Source organism: Bombus pyrosoma, linkage group LG11, assembly GCF_014825855.1.
Source record: "Bombus pyrosoma isolate SC7728 linkage group LG11, ASM1482585v1, whole genome shotgun sequence".
NCBI lineage: Eukaryota > Metazoa > Arthropoda > Insecta > Hymenoptera > Apidae > Bombus > Bombus pyrosoma.
The window spans coordinates 7,703,914-7,724,428 of NC_057780.1; the positions used below are offsets into that span (position 1 = coordinate 7,703,914).

Sequence of the window (20,515 nt, forward strand, 5' to 3'; positions counted from 1 at the left end):
AACATGGAGTTTGAAATAGTCTGTTCTATAAAAATTTATTCATGTAGCAGAAAAAGAAACACGAGATGTCAACATATCTTTAATGTAAAACACTATTTAATGGATGGAATGTAATGAAAAAATGTCTTTACAAAAAGTTTTTTTTTTTTATAAACGATATTCTTTTCTAGAGACTACATCCAACAAGATGAAACAGAGTATAAATGTTCATAAAACAGAGAGAGACAGGGGGAGGGACAGATTGTATCTTCCAATCTTGTTTAGTTTAACATACTCTAAGCGTAATGTAATACTCTGATAATGCTAGGTCTTTGTTACATGTTAAAAACATTAAGTTAAACATCATTATACATGAGGATAATAATAACTTTTTTTAAAAAGTACCGTTGTTTATTTTTTATTCACTTAAATTTGCATGTCTGATAAAATTGCATGTTACGGCACAAATTTTTTCAATTCTATACTTATGTGAATTTCGTAATCAAACAATAAATTAAAAGAAGATTAACTTTTGCATTTAGTTACAATGGTGCTGTTCAGTCATAAAATTTGTCTCTTTCTCTATGTTGTCTTAGATATCTAATAATACATATTTCTCATATATAATAAATTATCATATATTCAACAATTTTATACTATAATAATAAAAATGAAATCATTACCAAATTTACTCTGAACAGCACCGAACTATAACGTGTTCTTGAGCCAATTTTCTTAAAATAATTCCTATTTACCTCATCTAAGAACATTATTAAACACCATAAACGATATAGCTATCCATTAAACATTATGGTGAGGGTATGCTTCTTAACAATCTTGAGCGGTGAACCGATTTCTTTCAGATTATAGTCAGATTTATGTTCCATCCGCGGAATGGGTACGATTCAGCAGATAGTCAAGATCATGTGCAATACGATCCAGCATACCACTCGTTGTAGCCTCGCAGTTTGTGATCACGATTTCAGGTGCCTTTTCTTCCCCATCAGGTTGTTTACGTTCCGTAGTATTAGCAATATCAGGAATGACATTCACATGGTCTCTGCTCTTTAGTTCCGTTGCTGACAATAATTCGACGTCGTTCTTCACGGCCAAGGTTACATCTGGCATTGCGCTTAAGCGCGATTCGACATCAGCGCTACACAGAACTTTGGCTGAGTTCTCTGGCGAGGGATTGTGTGCGATGAAGATTTGTCCTTGAGATTCCCTATATTTACCAAATTCCCGGAAACTGCAGCACTCGCTGGCGCCATATGACGCCTCGTTCATGCAGTGCAATGATCGCGGGGAAAACACAGTATCGAACACGACAGCTTCTTGATACTTCCGTGGACTAGTGCTATAATTTTCCAGGTTTATATCGTCCGAGTGATCGATGCGTATCTCTGGCAGGAATCTGCTGGTGACAGGGACGGAAGGTTTCGAATATGAAGATGAGGACTCGTTTATGAACTCGCGCATGTCTATACTACCCGCTGCAATTCCGCGAGCTTCTAAATACGGTTCACCGATACTTAAGGATGACGACGGCGGAGCAGTATCGTTCTCCACCTCGGCGCCGCTCTTTGAACACACTGGTAAGAAGATAAATTCAATTGATTTATTTTTATGCTTATTATTATCTGTTGATATAATTTTCATAAATTACCTTTGATTGGCTCGGATGTTATATCCTCTTCTGCATCTTGTTTCCACTTTAGTTTTCTTAAGATTACATCGACGGTAGTTAATTCGCCATTCACGATATAGATTATCATTATAACAAAGCCCTAAATTTATGCGTGTCATCGTTAGATATTAGATTTTTAATTATTTCAAATTACTAGTCAGACTTACCAAAGCAGAAGAAAGAGAAGCGAATATGTAATGAAAGATGATAGAGGTAGAATTTATATAGAAGATGGAGGAGGCTTCCATTGCAATGACACCGCAAATAACTATGGCAGCTCGATGAAGCATTCGTAGTCTGAAGAAAAAAAAGGTTTCAATTTTTCATCATATAATTATCTTTTAATTCGTATGATTTTTAATCGTAAGATTTAACCGATAATACCTGGCCTCTATTGCTTCCTTTTTCATAACATTCTCCTCGACAAGAGCATGAGCCTTGTGCAAGATTCCCAAATACAATAGTACAAATATAAGAAACATCATCGTTGCGCAAGTAACAAAAATATTATAAACGCCGCTGCCAAAAATTAACCACCATGACTCATGCCTCCAACCAGTGCTTTTGTGCGTAAGTTCAGTACTTAACACAGCCAAGATAGGGACACCTACATTAAACAAAAATGAACAAAATGATAAAAATCTATATTAAATTTTAATTGATTTTTAATATAATTTTCCGAACCAGTAATCACTGCTATCACAGTAGGTTGAAAATGTTGACTGGATCGAACTTGAGTCAGACCAGCATAAATGATGAGAGCTTCCGATATAGGTGCTGACATACCAATTAAGAGGAAAGCTTCTAAAGTTATCGCTACGATCGCATAGGAACTCTAAAATAAAATAATTATTATCGCAAAAAGTTTCTGAAATCAACATATACATACTTGAATTACCTCTGGTAAGTGATTATACACGGCATAAATGAAAACAGCCATTGCTCCAACCAATGCACCGCAACACTGAAGCTTTAGAAAGTTTAACCAATTACGATTTTTCCACCAAAAGGTTCCGAGGATCAAAGAAGATATAAGACACTGTGCCAAACAGCTACCACATCCAAATATCACGATAAATGTGGTTTGTTCCTTTTTTGCAAATACTACCTGCATTGAATTATTTTTTTTGAACTATTTCGCAATTCGAAATAAAATATTTATAACTTATCTGAACTTACCCTTACAGCACGTGCCGTTAAAAAAACTGCGAAAGTTCCGCTACTAGGGCAGAGACAATGCGTTGTGGCATCACTTGGCGAAATATTTGCGATACAGCTATCGAGATCCCAGGAACCTATAACATCCATAAGACCGCAAGACACATTCCATGAACTCGACTGATTTTCTATGTGTTTTAGCTGTAGGTCTACCCAAATCTTATTATGTTTATCCAAATTGAAGGCAGGTACTGCCACTGTGACGACTCGAGAATTAATACGAAACTCCAGATCTGTGCCATCGCTGCGAATAAAAAGCATTTAAATTAAACAGTTAAAACGTTAAAACGTTAAATGTAGGATTGCTATTGCTTACTCCAGTTCCTTGACATACGTGGCTGGAAGAAAATGAGACATATTCTTATAAACAATTACTATTCCTTGTAGAGTGTTATTAGACTTTACACCACGTTGTCGTTTTTTCCATAATCGTACTGTCGTTTTGTCATCGTACCAATTCGGATACCTACTAAATGATAAGCGAAATAAGTGATATAATTACATAAAAAGAATGTTATTTAACAAATATTAATTACATGGATTCATCTATAGGGATTTGAAGAGAATGGGTAATACTATCTCCATTATGTTGTTGTAATTCTTGAATGTCTACCACTAATGAAGAAAGAGGTAAGTGCTTGTAAGGATGAGTAGCCACCTTAGACCAATGCACCAGGCTTCGTTGAGTTATTTGAAGAAGCAATAGAACTTTCTGTAAATTATAAGCATTATGTATTTCTCTTATTCGTCAATTTGATTAAATTTCTATACCTGTTGGCTTAAGATTGAATTTTTGTCGTCTAGTATTCGACTAATTATCTGTATCAAAGCCTCTATAGAGACATGTAAATCGTATGGATTAACAATATGCTGATAACGTTCTATTTCCGCCAAGATACTTAGGATACGATCACCTTCGCCAGGATAGAGAGGCAAGCTACGCGATTGTAGAATTTTCCAGAAGATAAAGATCGTTTCAGAACCAGACGTGTTTTGATATCCTAATGTTAAGCTTTTAAACTTGTTATAACATGAAACTAATGGTTCGAACAAACAAAGAGAAAAATCTGGAGTTTGCCATTCAGGAGTGGTGGCATCTTTCATCGAGCACATTCTGGAGACTTTCTTGCCTACAAAATGTTGAGGACATTCTAACAATGCTTCAGATCCAGGAGCAGTATCTGGCCAAATTAATCCCCAGGATTTCCCCCTCAAGCAAATTGGTATTAATGTTCGATTCACGACTTCTACGCGAACGGACATGGACTTGTCGGCCACGTTACAGGTATATATCGCAGATTTCTGAAAATATAACACGATAAACATGCAAGAAACTTAAAGCTTTGATAACCAATTTTAAGGATGTATTCTTTATTTAGTGAATACCTGCGCGTTTGTAATTTTTAATATACTTCCAGTAGGAAATAAATCTTCCCAGACCTCGCTACCAAGTTCTAGCTTCAACAGAGCTTTGTTTTTCGTCCAGCCGAATCCTATTCCAATATTGGGCACGTTGGGTGTCATACACGTTAATTGTATATTTGTTCCCTGCAGAAAAGACCGGTTTAGAGAAATATCAATCAATTTAATCAAACACCATTTCAATTATTTATTAAGTCCATAGGGAGTTTCAGGATTACCTTGTCTATAGTAGCGCTCATTGGCATCACTTTTACATCCGGTTCATCTTTCACATCTACGTAAATACTCTTACATTGCTGCACGCCCCAATCGACTATTTGACAAGTGTATTGACCCGCATCAAGTAAAGTCGCTTTTTCGATGGTTAATATGGATGTGTGTAAATCAGAACCATCGTTGGGAAGATGTCTATACCAGATTTCCCTAAACAATGAAAGTTACTCTGTCTATCAGCTTGTCTAGACGCTAGCTATAGTCTGATAAAAAATTAAATGATCGTTCAAGGTCACTGTAGAGTATATTCCCATCGGTTTATCTAGTTACCCTATGATCTAGCTTCTGATTACCTACCGATTACATGCTTTTTGTTTACAGCAAGAAGTGACTTTAAAAGGTATATACCATGGATGATATAAACTTTGATAATAACTCTTATTTTTTCACCTGGTGGCTTTATTCATGTTCACCAGCATATTGTCCTTGTACCATGTGAAGTTTATGTTATAACTGCCTTGAGCAGCGCAAGACAGAACGAATTGATCTCCCGGGTGAATTTCGTGTTCATTTCCTTGATTCAGCCTGAGACTCTAAAAAAGACGTTGATCGAGATAATTGAAATCTATGATGAGTACTTTAACAAGATCAATGATACGTACCTGCAATTTAAGCGCAGGCTTTTGTTGAAAGGTAAAGTGAGTCGATTCGAGAGATATCTCGCTGAGCCGTCGACGTTGGACCAATTTGTTGAGGGACTCTCGAATTTTGTCTCCATCCTCAGAGTTTCCAAAAAAATGGAAAGTGATTTCCGATGTGGGTCTACATAATGGACGCGCAAACGATGAGAAGCTATTTTGACTGTTTTTATCTTTTTACATAATTTTTTATTACATCTAAATATTTTTGCTTTACTATCTAAGAATAATTTATAGTAAAATGTGTCCTTCATATTTTTGTATAATATGTCCTCCTTTTCATTTACGGTCTCGATAAAAATGTAACTGAACTCTTTATTGCTTAATGTACCTACTCACGTCACGCTCAGGATTTGTAAATCCTCCATGGACGAGATATTAGAATTCCTTAAATACTTTGCAAGCTGCGAAGAAATTGCAACGTATTAAAAAACGTCGATCGATCATTTCGAGGGGATATCGAACAAGAAATTACAGGAATAAATAAAAACAAATGCTTTTTTTGATAACATCTTTATGTATTATCGCAAAATAATCATTGAGTAAAGTAACAACATATTCTTCCAAAATCCAACGATTACAAAATGATTATATTCTTCGTCTTCTTGCTGTGTTCAATAATTGTATGGCAATAAGGCTGTTCGTATATACACATGTACGAACATGTACATACATATACATATTGTATATTCGTACGATCCGCGCGATACTTAGTTTTGTATCGCTTATTTTTTCGAGCGAATATCGCGATTAGAACCGTTCATTGTGATCGAGATGTACGCAGAAATACAATAATTTCCATCTTATCTCTAGAACGCTAATCTTGTCTGCTATCAATGCCGCTCTATACGGCTTCAAGCGTTGGTTTTTGCACATCATGACACACGAACGCAAAAAGTTGCTTAATAAGCTCCATCTGTGTTTCAAAGTGTCAATGCTGAAGTTGCTATCTCTGTGTCATCTTGCTAACATCCAACGACTCTTCTTGAATGTTCAGAGCTTCATACGATTGTGTGACTGCATCCAGTCGGAAAAGAACTCGTTCTTGATAGATTAACATGTTTTAAATTCACTCCGGAGTATCTAAGAAATATGGATCGTCGTTGGAGATGAGAACGCAGGATAAATCGCCGCTTCCAGGGCATAGATGATCCCGTATCCTCTCTCTGGATACTCTCAACACCTTGATCCCCGTCTCGCGGCAATATGCTTCCAATAGTATTATCTGTAGATGACTGGCGGAATCCATATTAGCGTCGAACGGCACGAGGCAGATAGTACCCTGGCTGTTCTCGCATTCCTTGGATGCCAAGGCTCTTAACGTCGGTAGCATACCGCAAGTTATTGTGCTTTTAGGACATCTTGGCATTTCTTTCTGTTCGATCCATGATAAACTGCCACTGAAAATCAATTGAGGTTAGTGCACCGAGATTCATACTATTTTGTCAACATTTTAATCAACGAAAATTCGACGACACCGAGGGAAGCTTGCAACAACGGATCGAACGTTAATTTCTGAAATACGTTACTTTAATGTCTACTTCTGAATATGACCTTTCATTATTAAAAAAATGTAACAATTGGGCATAACGTGCAAGAATCGTAATCGATAGTTTCGCAAACGTTTCTCGATAAAGTTGCAACGCATCCCATCGTAACGTGGTCGAAATAATCGCGAGATCGACTAATATTACGCGTCATCTAAAAACGTAACGAGTGTGAAAGATGAAAATTTATACCTGTCAGTCATCGTAGATGATGCGTAGGATTGTTTTGTACAGTGTAAGTTTTGGCAACGCGTCATATCTCTGAGTATCTGTTTCTGATTGCTTTTCGGTTTGCCGTTTCCTGGCGCGACTCGTTTGCACACTTCACTGAACGTTGGAATTTTCTCGTTTTTGATAGCCAGTTTATAAGAGGTAGCGTACACTTTCGTTGGTGATCCACTGATTCACTGATCGATTCTGGCAACCTGTACGTCGGCACGCACGAGTCGTCTTCCCGATATAATCTTATGCAACAGTGAAAGACTTTCACGATCGCTTTCGTGAAAATTACATGTACCGACACTATAACTCGACCGAGGTTTCAACACGAATGACCTCGATAGCCGATACGCGCCGCTTTTATAACGATCTTACCCCCACCGCCACCTGTGCTATATATCTACGGGTATTCCAGATAAGCCGTGTCGAGTCTGTGTACACAGAACGGAGCTTTTTATCCAAGAATTGGCTGCGACAGCTTTTACCAGGAAACGAAATAACTCGAAGGGAAAAGCTAACGAAAGCTGAATGATAAATTTATTTAGAAGTTAAAACCTTCTCGCTGTGAGAATACGGGCGTGGAACATCATCATACCAATTAACATGTGGAAATAATTTATTTACAATTGGAATTTTAAGGAAAAATTTTCGTTATCAATTTTTCTAAAATTGTTAACGACAAATCCTGACAAATTTCACAACGTACTTATAGATTTGAACTAGCAGAATGCATCGTGTTGCCATATACATAAAATTAAATCGCGAACATTGTAACGTAATGCTCCTTGTAATTGATGAAAGAGGAAATTGCGTACGATCCATACGAAAGTGGCTACGAAAGTAGTTATGACAAATAATGATTTTAGTTACAAATGCAAAGTTTGGGCGTCATATTAAAATAATGTCCGGGTCAGGGACTTCGTTTACGTTCACGAGAAATATCGTTTGCCTGTATTGCATACGATCGAGACAAGGATGGAACAGCAAGGAATTTTAACTCTGGAATGGAAATCTTAACTGGTGAATGAGTTAGCGTTTTTTCCGTATGCATAGTGGCATAACCTCGTCAAGTACGTATGTATTAACTTTCCAGTGACGACTCTTCATATTCGAAGCGACATAAAAGCAAACATTTTTGTTATCGTACACGGCCACTGGATATGATAGATACCATGAAAAATTTGTTTAACAAGTTTCGCATCCATTTTCCTCGACAGGACATCTCAGGTCAATAGCACGTGCTTCTATCATCGTGCATGATGCAAACGGGTTGAATCTTGTATCTCTGGTTTCATCAGCCTTGCAATTCGACAGATTTGCTGATAATCCAAGTGGAAATCTACCTGAACATCACGGATTGCCGAGGGGAATTTCAAAAAGTCGATACCTCGCATCTGTTTTGGTCTGTCCCCTATTCTATCTGTTTCTCACTCCCGTACATTGCTCCTTTCGCTTTCTTTGTCTCATTCATATACGTATTATATCGTTCTCATTTATCTCCAATCGCTTTTCATACCGTTGTATTCCGTAAAAAAAAAAGAAAAAAAACACGAGCGCGCTAAAATTAGATCGAGCCTACGCAACAATTTTAATTTCAGCAAGCTGAAAAATCGATGCGTTATGTAATTAACTGGTTATAACCGTTTCATAATGATCAGTGACAGATGAATTTGCTATTTTCGAAATTGGAAAGGTTTTGCCTATCTTGAATTTGGCAAACTTTTAAACCTTTCTATTAATTGTGCTATTTCTCTTTTTTATTTTTGCAGAATATGGATTGAAGAAACGATCGGTCAGCTACTTCAGGAACGCGCATGCGCAATCGATCCGCCGGGAATTCCGAAACTCTTGGACAAGAAATCGCGGACTACAGCTATGAAAAGAGGTCGATTCTTGGTATATACGCAGCTCGGATATATCTACTAAGAATTAACTGATCGCGGACTCCTCGTATAAATATTGAGAGCGTTCACTGCGTGGATCATGCATAAGACCGATTAGGATTTTATTAAAATGTCACGTGTTATGCAGGCATGGAAAAAGAAGACAAACGCTCGATTTGGTACGTTCCAAGATAGTACGTGCTTTGGTTCGGTTTACTTTCGAAATAATGAATGAAACGGTGACCTTGCGGGAACTTCCCAAGCTTCCAATTTCTTCTTATTTTATATATTTCAATTCAGAGTTGAATATTAAATTCGGATCGAAGGAACTGGAAATTGTTACGACAGAGGAATTTAGGAATTTCGCTGATCGAAGGTTTTTGTTTTCAAAATGTGGTGTAATCAACACCACAATTTTCGCAACTAAAGTTTCAACCTGGCGTCGAGTTTTTTAATCGACGCGATCTTATCGGTTCTGAAGAAAAGAAAAAGAAAAAAAAAAGAAAGAAAGAATGAGTATTTCTCGTTACGAGCGATAAGATCGTAATTTTCGTTATCGTTCTGGAAATATAACGTTTTATCGTTTCCTAAGATTCTCTGAAACGTTTTTATATTAAAAGAGTAAATAAAAGTACGAGATATTATTAGAACTTCGTCGAGCAACACTGTCCAATGAAAAAAAAAAATATATCGTTTGTCTGTTTAGACTGCTGGATGATCGAGAAAATAGTATCTTTTTACGAATCTTTTAAAAGAACGATTTCCAAAAATTTGACGGGCATCGGCATCGAGGAATTCTGTGATGGAATCGTTGAATGTGATTCAGAAGTAGTGCGTGCCATTTTTGAGCATACTGAGATTGTTAGGGGCCATATGACGCCAGAGATCCAACTATTTCTTTTAACTCCCAACTGTAATTTATATCACACGCAATACGAAAGAATTTCGGAGTCGAAAGGGATAAAGAGAAGCGTTTTCTTGGAACCTTTTTGGTCGATTTATTGGCCAGGTGGACAGGCTCTCGCTAGATTTGTACTGGACGAAGGAAGAACACTTTTTGAATCCTCGAAGGAAATTTTGGATCTTGGAGCTGGATGTGGTGCCACCGCTATTGCCGCGAAGCTCGTTGGCGCTGACAGGGTTGTTGCCAACGATATCGATAGAGGTTCGTATAATTTCACATACGATAGTTGCGCATACGATTCAATGCATATGAAGAATGTATATCATTAATATTCTGTATTTTCCATCAAACGTCAATGAATTTGCTAGAAAGGAAGTTGCGAATTGGAAAATAACGATTAAGAAGCGATAATGTAAATTTCTTAGTCGATTGGAAATCCATCGTTGCTTAAAACGAGAGGAGCAGGTAAAATCGCGTTGTTATGTACGAGTGTCTCGTGAGAAGGAATGCGCGGCTCGTTTTACGTTTCATACGTTTCTTCGTTCGCGATCAGCAGCATTAAAAATACAATCGTCGTTAGACGGTACTGTTCACAGACATTCCGCTTACCGGGGAATTATTATCATTATCATTGGGAAACGTTGAAGCAGTTTGAAATATTTACACGAGCAAAGGAAATTTACTATCTACATGGGGAAGAACCGAGTGCATTGCGCTCGACAGAACGAGTCGAGCGAGTCGATGGAAATACCCTGTAGAAACAGAAAAAACGAAAAGACGCTGGTAGAATTGACGTCACTTGTGCACCTGCTTAGGCGGCCAGAAAGCAACGTAGCAACGTCTGGATTCGGATGCCAGATTTCTAAACGGTCGATGCAAAGTTGTACGCACTCGTGTTACTAATATATCCGCTATAAATAATTCGTACCAGGAATAAAGAGCCTTTCTCACTGGGAAATAAATTGGAGAAGGAAGCGGTTGAATGCTGCGGTGGATGCAAAGACGTAATAAACAAAAGTACAAGTTGTAGAATAACGTATAAAAAATATGCAAAGCATCGATAGGAGTGATATTAAAAGGATGTAGAACTCCTTGGATGAATGTAAATGTCAAGGTCAGCCCAAGGCCACGCACATGTACAATTTTAATTTTTATATGGGAAATATTTGAGTTTAAAACAGGGTCAATGATCTTTTTATTTCCAAGAAGGAACTAGGTAACCTTAACGGTGTGTTCAATAAATTAAAGAAACTTCGAAGAATCGATGTCACGATAATATTCCGACCTGTGATCACGTTTTTCCTTAATTGCATCAGCGTGTTTCTCACGTGTCGTACTTGGAGAACACGAATCGATAATAAAGTAACTACCGGTATTTACGTTACATTAGACGATACTGGGAATTCAGCTTATTTCGTACGAATGAAATTTCCATCGGTAACTTTAGTATTCAATCATTTAAAGTATTCGAACTTGAACAAGATTTTATTGAATATTAAATGACTATATTTCTCTTTTCGTAGCGGTATTAGAAATCGGTAACCGTGTTCTGAATGGTTACGAGGAAAATCAAACATGTGGGTCACACCACATGGTATTCCCCATATCACGGAGGTACGAGCGCGAAGGGTCTGGTTCTGCTCGTACGTCAGAGAAAGGTCTTCCATTTCTGGGTTCTACGTCCGTTGCATTTTAATCGCCCCCTCGTGCGCCAATCGAATATTCCTGACTCACCAATATCACATAGTAATATGTACCTATTAACGCGATATTTCCATTGATATCTCACGCGCCTGGAAAATTATGCTAACAAGCTGCGTGATATCATCGTACTTCTACAGACAGAAGGAGGAAAATTGTGCAATCAGAGCAGATCAATTTTTAACAAGAGAATGGAATGGTCTATAGAACATTCGAAACTTTCGACGTACTTGCATCGAGTCGTGAACTTGTAATCCAATTGTTTAGGCGAATCTATAGTAACGATATCCTCGGCTGCACTCGACCTTAGAGGTCGCACTTGACAACGGTAGATTAATGTTACATTAACCGATCAATCTTCTTTAAGTACTCTACACACTTGCTGCGTCTTGATATCGGCTCGGCGATTTCTTTTATCTTATCCACGTTATTGCAGACACGTAATGCTTTCGTATCTATTAGCGTACTTATAGTAATTGTTTGATCGACATGTTTCGTTCGAGTGATTTCATCGAAATGAATTATCGTTGCTAAATTGGCGACTGCACCGTTTAAAAGCATCAATGGAACAGTCGTTGATGGAAATCAAAGCGCTGCTACTTTTACGTAATATCGCTTGTTCGGAGATTAGCACATGCCTGGAATTTTACGTAATCTCGATATGTTCTCGTTAAACGGGTATAAAAGATACTGCTCGTAAGATTCATCTTATTATTTCCGATTATAAACATGTTTATGTAAACATTTTACCATCTCGATATTTGTTTGTGTGATTTCAGTTGCCTGCACAGCTATTTCCATGAACGCTATTCTGAACCGCGTGAATGTCAAAGTGTCTCATCAAAACCTGTTATATGAATTGCCCGAAAAGACAATTGACGTTATTTTCATTGGAGATATGCTGTACGACGCAGAAATTGCTGCTACCTTAATTCCATGGCTCGAAAAAGCGCGCGATAATGGGACGAGGATTTATCTGGGAGATCCAGGAAGACACGGTCTGACGGAGGATTTGAAGAAACGTCTGAAAGTTCTGAGACATTACCGGTTGCCGGAGAATATACGGAAAGAGAATTACGGTTACGACAGTTGCAACGTTTGGGAGTTTTGCGGATAACGAGTAAACGATTATATAATACGTCGAAACTCGCTGTATCTATCTTTGACTCGCTATTACTGTTGCAGTCACGTTTATATATATATAATCATATTGCTACAGTTACACGTGAAACGTACATATATTCATTTGTCATGCGGTGACAATAACGCCATGGGTCTGATTTATGCAAAATGCTAAGAAGATTATGAAACGCCGCGATAAACGTGATCATAGCGAGCATTGCCTGCTGCGTGACTTGCACATGTGCTTCATCTTATATATACAGTAATATTTACGTTTGTTTTGTATGCACAGAGTAATGCTCCATCATCGCTATTTGTAATATGATTATTTATCTGATACAGTATAATACAATGTTACGTTTACTTTGCCTGCTTCTTAAAGCAGAGATAGGAGGAAAGTCGATCCTTATTTCCGGGAAAGGGAGAAACGAAGGCGAAACAGGGTTACGACGCTAATTATTGAGAAAGCCGATCGGACGAAACTTATGAAGAAGGGAAAAATCTTTTCTGGCGCACGAGTGGATATCTCTGATTCGAGTAAACTCGATAAATTCTTTAGGAGCTCTATACTACTTTCCCAGATATTCTTCACTCACCTGTTTGCCGACGTAGGACTCTACACTGCCGTGTTGCGTAATCAGTCCAGACTTCAGGGATGTCACGTTCGACAATTTGATTCTGCACTCGTATCTCGATCGATCTGCAAGCGTTTCCACGGATTATTTCATTACCCAAGAGCGATCAGTCTCAGGAAAATGTACACAGACGACGAAGAATGAAACGAACTTACTGTTGTAGATTTTGGTGCCATTTCTACAAACGCATGGTTGCTGCTCCTCTTTGTCGTAAGGGCATTGTATTATGCAATTCTCGAGCCCGCATTCTGCGAACAAGCATTGGCCTCGTGTGTACTTGTGCTCACATATGACTCACGCGGCGCGGTCTCAGCGCGAAACATGAGTCATGGGAATGTTATCCGCGGGTGTGTACAGCGAATGCGGTAGACCTCTTAAGCTTTATATCAATTAATTAACTGGGCTCATCAACCTACATCATGCATATATCAAATGCATATTAAATGCAAATGAAGCTTTTTTTTATCAAATTCTATGCATTTCATTTCCATAGCAACAAATTTTTGTAATCATACAAAAGTATTGTTGCTACTCGAATTTAATTAATTAGTATGTAAACGATATAATAAATACAATGGTTTGCAAGCAATTTTCGTAGTCATTGTACATGCTACAGCTAATATTAGGGCAAACCCTACCGCCATCCACGGTATCCAAAAGGTGAATTTCACAGTTACGGCCGACGTAGCCATTGGCGCATTCGCAGGTCATTGCTTCTGCTCCAATTTGCCTGGAACAGTTCGTAACGACTTCGTCATTTGTGCCTTGATACTTATTCACAGAAGAGGAAGAAGTTTCCTTTATAACAAATCAGGAAAGCTCGCTTTTTCAATTTAGAAGGGTCAACGACGCCGGGTAGCTTATTGATTTATCTACGCGATTGATCTTCTTCTACTTGGTTTGATACTTCAAGAGAAAAACGCAATTTCACGTCACCAGTGAAATGGCTATGCGTCGTTAAGATTGCTTTGACCAATGTCGCGTAAACATTTTCGCTATTAGCTAAAATTTCTTTAATCCATGCTTCCTTTAAATTTCATATTTTAGATCGTACTATCCGATTTCTTTGCAGAGATAAATTTGCGTAAATAATCTTCGTACTTGCAAGTGCCTTCATTCTGGCAAGTAGGATTGTTCCTGTCGTCGAAGCAGAGGGGTCCTTGGTTACAATTCTTCCCGCTGAAACCCTCGAAACAATCGCACCAGAAGTTCCTGCGAGCAAATAACGGCGGACCGTGTTATTTGTGCACACGTAACAGATCGAGGACACAGACATCCAGGAATAGAAGGTAAATTAATAGGGACACGAGTTTCATTAATGATTCATGAGCTGATATGATATCGTCCGGAATTACCTTACTGCCCTGTTTGTCTTTTGTGTTGGAACTTTCCGAAATTATTTCGTGCGATAAACGATCACAAGGAAAATCCAGGTCCTCTTCCATTATTTCATATGCTTGTTTCTATTTTTAAATTTACTAAAAAAAGAAATCTGTTCCAAAATATGGAAACGGAAAGATAAGATATTCGTGATCATTTGTTTACTTTTTTTTCCAACTCGAGAAGTTCTACGAAATGAAAAATTGTCCACAGACTGGTCGTTTGCGAAGCTCTAAACACGTGTTTTACGAAGAGATAATTCGCCCAGTACAAAAGCATTCGTTCGCACTTATATGAGAACAAACAGGACGATCCTAGTAAATGATAAAATAACTCAATTGGGTTCCAGAGGGGGACCTGTTTAATAGCTGTCGAGAAGGCCATTGGGATAGATACAATGGATTTACTCGCTCTACGAAAGTAAATTGCCCGGTGTTTGTATCTGAAGATGTTCATTCGTCATAAGTATACTATTTGCTCTTATATAATATCTTATAAGAGACATAAATAGCAAATGCTAAGGAATTAAAAATACATTGTATAAGGAACAGTGGACATTGTATAAGGAATATCATTAAAAAAAAGTACTACAATACTACACATTATTTGCAGATTACTTGCACAGTGAAACGAATTATGCATCATGCGATATATAATAAAGTAGTAATTTTCAGATCTTCCCAATACATCAAGGAGGTAAGACCAAAAACAGAAAAGAAAAGTTGAGAAACTCACGTATAGTCTCCAGACACGAGGCAATTCCCGGAGTAGGAGCAATGCTGGACGGAGCAACAATCCGAATTTGGCACGTCTTCGGTCATCTGATACGTGACATTGAACCCGTACACGTCCAGCAAGTTGTTCAAAACTCGTACGTGATTGCCCTCGAGTCGATCGAGCTCGAACTCGATGACGAGAAACGGCCTGAACGTTCTAAACAATTTGTATTCGAACACGTTGCCCTCGGTGATCTCTTTTATCAGACTGGCGCCAAAATTCATACTCTCTGATTCGTAGTACGCGTACTCGGTGAAACTGAGTCCCTTATACACGTACACCTGCGTCAAATAGACGACGATGGAGCTGTTAGTCGCTGGAATATCGGAAACATCGATCACCCAGCGACACTTAATGGGCACCGGAAAAGACCGGGGAAAATTTGGGGTCTGGATCACTCCTCTCGGTGCCGTCAACCGGTTACCGCACGACACCTCGGTCGTCGTCGAACCTCCGTCGATTAAGGTCAAATGAAATAGAAAGGAGAAGCTGATCACCATGGACTTCATCTTCGAGGAATGCATCTATGGAGAAAGTATTTTGAATTTAATCAACGAATTTCTGTTTATAGCGAATCTAACAAAATTTCGACAGCGTTCTTTCATTGAAGGTTTATTGTATTTTTGACACTGGCATTAAAACGAATAACTTTCATCTCCATTCCGTATCCTGTCTATAAAGAAGCATTCAAGAAAACAATAAAGCTTGGTATGTTTGAGAGGTTCCAAAACCGAGAAAAAATTGATGTTCATGGAGCTGTGAAGCTTGTTGTTAATTGCTCGTTGAATGCATATAATAGGAGCAATAAGTATCTTCGATGTATGGAAAGAATGGAAACAAGAGAGCCGTTTATCAAATGAACAACATCCCTCTACTTACATTGAGGATACAAAGAAACCAGTTCTCCTCACCAATATTCAAAATGCACTCGTTCCTTATTCGATCGTACCATTACACAATCACATTTCGTTTTCATACAACACTCAAAAATTGTCCTCACTCTCGGCTCGTATCGTTCGCTGCTAGTATCCATAAATTTAAAGGGACACACAGACATGATATCATACGTATCAATAATTCACCGCACAAAACAATCTACAAAGGCCAAAATAATTTGTACGAATTGAAATTATCCTAGTTGAACGATACGAAGAGTAATATAGGAGGGGTAAGTGGTCGAAGAACGCCGAAACATTCTGATCGATCTTATCTATTTCCTCCAGGGCGATTACCAATAGGATCAGGAGTCTGCTGACGGTCGAGAATGTTATCACGAACGTACGAACCCGCGATCTGCCGGGCAGCTGGGCGTTAGCCCCTTCCGCACAAGTGATCTCTCCACGCGCACCCTCAGTGCATCCCTCGTTCAACCATTCGTGCTCTTATTGTCGACTGCTTCACAGGGTTGCTGACAACCCCTGATGAACGTAGGAAAGTTTGTATTCATATTTGTTGTCGGATTGCATGACTGTAGATTGTAGAAAGAACAACAGGAACATAGGCAAAGGAACTGTTCATGTTCGGGAATCGGATTGTTCTTTCAGAAGGTTCAAAAATTCTGTGCATGTATGTGTATGCATTAAGATTTCTGGGGAAAAAGAAGTAGTAGGATTATATTTATGTAAATATCGATAGATATGTGCATGTGAAATATTTTAAAAAATATTGGTAATTACTTACGATGATATTCATTTTTATTTTGTTGCGTGATTATTTGTGTAATGAGATGACTGCCGACTCACAATGAGGTAAATAAGAGATAAGATAAGAATAGATAATTGTAATGCTGATTTAAATAAAAGACAGTATGGATTTCTGTATCATGCACTCTTTGGTTCAAGGACTTGTTAGGTCTCGGTTTGAGAGAAAGAAAAGCAAAGAAAGATGTAGAAAGTAACATCAGTGATTATTCCATGTAAACTATTGCGTGAAATCAAGTTATCTGTATGTGTGTATGTGTATATATATATACATATATTTATTTATTTAAATTAGATTAATATGATTCGCGTATGTAATGTACTTATATTACAGCTTACGATTATAATTTAGGTACAACTTTGATGAAAAAGGCAATGGTAACTCATGTATTTTCTCTTTCATATACGTAGAAAAGGCATTACTGTTCACGTAACGGGCAACTATTATTTCTTGGTCACGGGGGCTATTGGAAGGATCGATGTCCATCGGTTCCGCCATGTCCGGAGGATCGACAGGTTCTGAGTCTGACTGACTGGTATTCGATCTAGGGCTATTATCTTCGTTGCTTAAGTTTACATCTTCTACGATACCGCTATCCGTTTTCTCCCGTTTAGCCATTTTTTTACGCTGAACAAGAGTCTCATCCTGTTCTGTTTCGCTATCACTTTCGCTTATATTCAACAACGTTTCAGTATGTTTGAGTAAATTCAAATAGGTTTCGCTGACATTGGTGAAATTCTGTACCTCTGCTTTATTCTCAGGTTTTGCTTCTGTCGAATTGGAAGTAGTCTGTATATTGCTTGATTCTTCTGTCCGCGAAACGGACTTATTACTATCCGAAGAATTTTCAGGATTCTGATTGTTCCAGTCAACGTTACCATTACTGTTTACTACTTGCCAATTCTGGCTTTCGTTCATATTACACAGTACGACAGCCCGTACTTGAGAAGTTGTGTACAGATCTCTAGGATCAGTATCTACACTGAGCAACACGCATACCCTTCTCGTAAATTCATCATCTTCATCTGACGCTGATTCATCCGACACCGATTCATCAGATTCTCCCATCACAGGAATTACAAATCTTGTTAAGGTTTGCTGTGGAGGACTAAATCTTCGCCGTTCTAATAGAATTACTTTTTTCGTTTCCAGATCTTCGTGTTCCTTCCATACATTTGTCCGCAAACAGCACCTAATCTTACCTCTGCATAATTCTTGCAAAGATAATGGAGCACATTCAGCTGCAATACACACAAATAATAATGTAAAATGATTTACAACAGTAGTACATTTTTTATCTTGTTTTAAAATAATCATAAATATACATACGTAAATGGAATAACGTTTGCTCTGAAGTAGTAGGCACGACTAACGTCGCGAACGATACGGGAAGCATTTTAAAGTGTAACCAAGTATCTTCATCTATTCTGAGTACACGTAGCAAATGATCTTTAAACGGCATTACGAGGATACCTCCGACACATACAAATTGTTTAATAAATCCTTCGTAATTTTCGGGACATGCTGCACCACAATATACTCTGTCATACTGTCTACCAGGTGCAACATTCAGACAATTCCCTGTTAAATGTATAGTTACATGACTCTTTTCTGTTCTCACAGGAGTCATATATAAGTAAATTCTTTATGCATCACCTTGTATAAAAACTGGTTCACAAAAATCAAATTCATCCAGTGCTAATGACTTCTGCTTAAATTCTTCTAGTCGCTCGTACGCATAATTTAAACAATCTTCATGCAACTCAATGCCATGATTTGTTCCATGTTGGTCTAAGAAAGGCACAAAGATATCACGAATATTCTATATTGATCTAGTAAAGCAGCAGTGTTCTTACTCAATATGAGTCCTGCCATTGTACTGAGATAACCAGTTCCTGATCCAAGATTTAAAAAGCTCAATCCTGGTTCCAATGAAAGACTTTCCATCACCTCGCTATATATACATGGTGCAGATAAATGAATGTTACCATGTTTCCAGGCAAGATCATTGTAAGCTCTTTCTCTGTGAGATGGTAAAACATAGTCTGCTCTATCAATAGCTCTAAATACTTGTTCCACTTTTCTCGTTCTTATATATCCAGATTTCATTAAGTTATCAACTAATTCATCATTATTTTGTCCGCTGCTTACAGCTGCCCCCATTGTTACAAATTTACAAAAGATCTCTGCAACAAAGATTCAATATGTTAATTAAATATTTATTGTACTATTAAATATTTTTGCACTTATATAAACATATTAAAAGAATGTACTTTAAATATAATTATATTTTTGTTGCTGCTTATATAATAGTTATTATTTTGTTACTATATTGACAACTTTTATTGAAGTACTTTTAAAGGCAAAGTGGATTTATATGGATATAGTAATCGCAACACTGTATTGTTGTTTGACTTTAAAAATAACTTACCAGGTCAAAGTATAGTATATTATTTACAATTATTAAAGTTCATATAAATATGGATAATGTGATAAATAATAATCTACCAAAATATATATTCATCTGATATAAATGAAATTCCAATACCAAATATATTATTTTATTATGAATACGATAGCAAATGTGTGTGTCTACTTTTACGTGTCAAAATATAACATGATAGAATTACGTCAAAGTGCGTTACACATATATACATACAAAACCGACTAAAGTATATATTTAAATCTTACAAAGCAGAAAGTCGTATTCAATAATAATAAGATAAATTAAATAATAAATTACGTATTCGTATAAAATAAATATCGATACTACAAATTTGAGAGAAATGCATGTAAAATTTTCGCAGTGTTCTCGTCAAAACGTTCCCTTACCAGATGAAAACACTATGCTCAATGACAGTGAATAATGGAGTCGATGCTAAGTCGGAAAAAAAATCTTTCGGTGCCTCGAGTTAGCTTATTATAATGCACACAGTATCACGCATCGTAACATATTTTGCGACAAGAGACTGGATTTACTGCTTATGTCTTCTGTTTTGGTAAATACAACAATCCATCAAGTCCATCAGCTGATAGAACAAAACACGAACTGTCTCTACGCCATTGTACGTTTCCAACTATTCTATAACAAGTTACACGTCCACGGACAAGTTTCACGGAATAAAATTCGATCAATTACGAGCATCATCCTGCTCCTTATTATCTTTCCGAATATTTTGTCGATCGCACAAATTACTTTTTCTATCCGTTTTTTACCTTTTCCTTCAAAACGCGTATGCGTGTTAATCGGCCTTTTCGAAGCGTATGACAGTGCCGTCACTACGGATGGAGCCCCTTACCTCGGTCGTATTCATAGGTATGGCAACTCTCGTGGCGAGGGTAATGTTCGTAATGTCATAAGGTGTGGTTTACAAATCGGTCGCTAGCCATGGAGCGCTACGATCTAGAGGTTAATGAAAGCAATACACT

At 37.6% G+C, this 20,515-nt stretch overlaps 4 protein-coding genes across 24 annotated transcripts; 1 reads left to right on the top strand and 3 right to left on the bottom strand.

Moving 5' to 3' along the window:
- Positions 1-16: 16 nt before the first annotated feature.
- Positions 17-17,185, bottom strand: LOC122572565. Of its 4 annotated transcripts, none has more exons than XM_043737643.1 (21): positions 16,618-17,185; positions 15,344-15,909; positions 14,330-14,440; positions 13,867-13,958; positions 13,384-13,476; positions 13,190-13,293; positions 5,557-5,621; positions 5,182-5,341; positions 4,970-5,112; positions 4,525-4,729; positions 4,271-4,432; positions 3,656-4,186; positions 3,421-3,596; positions 3,201-3,353; positions 2,846-3,128; positions 2,565-2,774; positions 2,351-2,501; positions 2,051-2,273; positions 1,834-1,963; positions 1,646-1,766; positions 17-1,571 (listed from the first exon to the last, which is right to left on the bottom strand). In XM_043737643.1, exons 2-21 carry the CDS (start codon positions 15,907-15,909, stop codon positions 856-858), a joined length of 4,395 nt encoding a protein of 1,464 aa, XP_043593578.1. In that variant the 5' UTR covers positions 16,618-17,185; the 3' UTR covers positions 17-855. The 4 variants fall into 4 exon arrangements, with proteins under 4 accessions (XP_043593578.1, XP_043593577.1, XP_043593579.1 ...); XM_043737642.1 differs by lacking the exon at positions 16,618-17,185 and adding an exon at positions 16,265-16,615; XM_043737645.1 differs by lacking the exon at positions 16,618-17,185 and having other exon boundaries at positions 1,068-1,135; positions 1,215-1,571; positions 15,344-16,615.
- Positions 1,454-15,337, top strand: LOC122572578 (electron transfer flavoprotein beta subunit lysine methyltransferase-like). Of its 16 annotated transcripts, none has more exons than XR_006318505.1 (5): positions 7,504-8,385; positions 8,753-9,045; positions 9,573-10,031; positions 14,301-14,517; positions 14,822-15,337. XR_006318505.1 is itself a non-coding variant. In XM_043737678.1 (5 exons), exons 3-5 carry the CDS (start codon positions 8,997-8,999, stop codon positions 12,586-12,588), a joined length of 846 nt encoding a protein of 281 aa, XP_043593613.1. In that variant the 5' UTR covers positions 7,504-8,053; positions 8,201-8,385; positions 8,753-8,996; the 3' UTR covers positions 12,589-13,150. The 16 variants fall into 16 exon arrangements, 11 of the variants coding, with proteins under 11 accessions (XP_043593621.1, XP_043593619.1, XP_043593618.1 ...); XR_006318506.1 differs by having other exon boundaries at positions 14,958-15,337; XR_006318502.1 differs by lacking the exons at positions 14,301-14,517; positions 14,822-15,337 and adding exons at positions 12,251-12,855; positions 12,976-13,150.
- Positions 5,764-7,307, bottom strand: LOC122572582. Its single transcript, XM_043737692.1, has 2 exons — positions 6,957-7,307; positions 5,764-6,617 (listed from the first exon to the last, which is right to left on the bottom strand). Exons 1-2 carry the CDS (start codon positions 7,019-7,021, stop codon positions 6,287-6,289), a joined length of 396 nt encoding a protein of 131 aa, XP_043593627.1. The 5' UTR covers positions 7,022-7,307; the 3' UTR covers positions 5,764-6,286.
- A 149-nt stretch (positions 17,186-17,334) lies between the features above and the next one.
- LOC122572573 (protein-L-isoaspartate O-methyltransferase domain-containing protein 1-like) lies at positions 17,335-20,440 on the bottom strand. Of its 3 annotated transcripts, none has more exons than XM_043737665.1 (5): positions 20,303-20,440; positions 18,943-19,272; positions 18,743-18,877; positions 18,416-18,667; positions 17,335-18,327 (listed from the first exon to the last, which is right to left on the bottom strand). In XM_043737665.1, the coding sequence occupies exons 2-5, from the start codon at positions 19,247-19,249 to the stop codon at positions 17,414-17,416; spliced, it is 1,608 nt and encodes a 535-aa protein (XP_043593600.1). In that variant the 5' UTR covers positions 19,250-19,272; positions 20,303-20,440; the 3' UTR covers positions 17,335-17,413. The 3 variants fall into 3 exon arrangements, with proteins under 3 accessions (XP_043593600.1, XP_043593599.1, XP_043593601.1); XM_043737664.1 differs by having other exon boundaries at positions 19,919-20,367; XM_043737666.1 differs by lacking the exon at positions 20,303-20,440 and adding an exon at positions 19,518-19,876.
- Between the last annotated feature and the right edge of the window lie 75 nt (positions 20,441-20,515).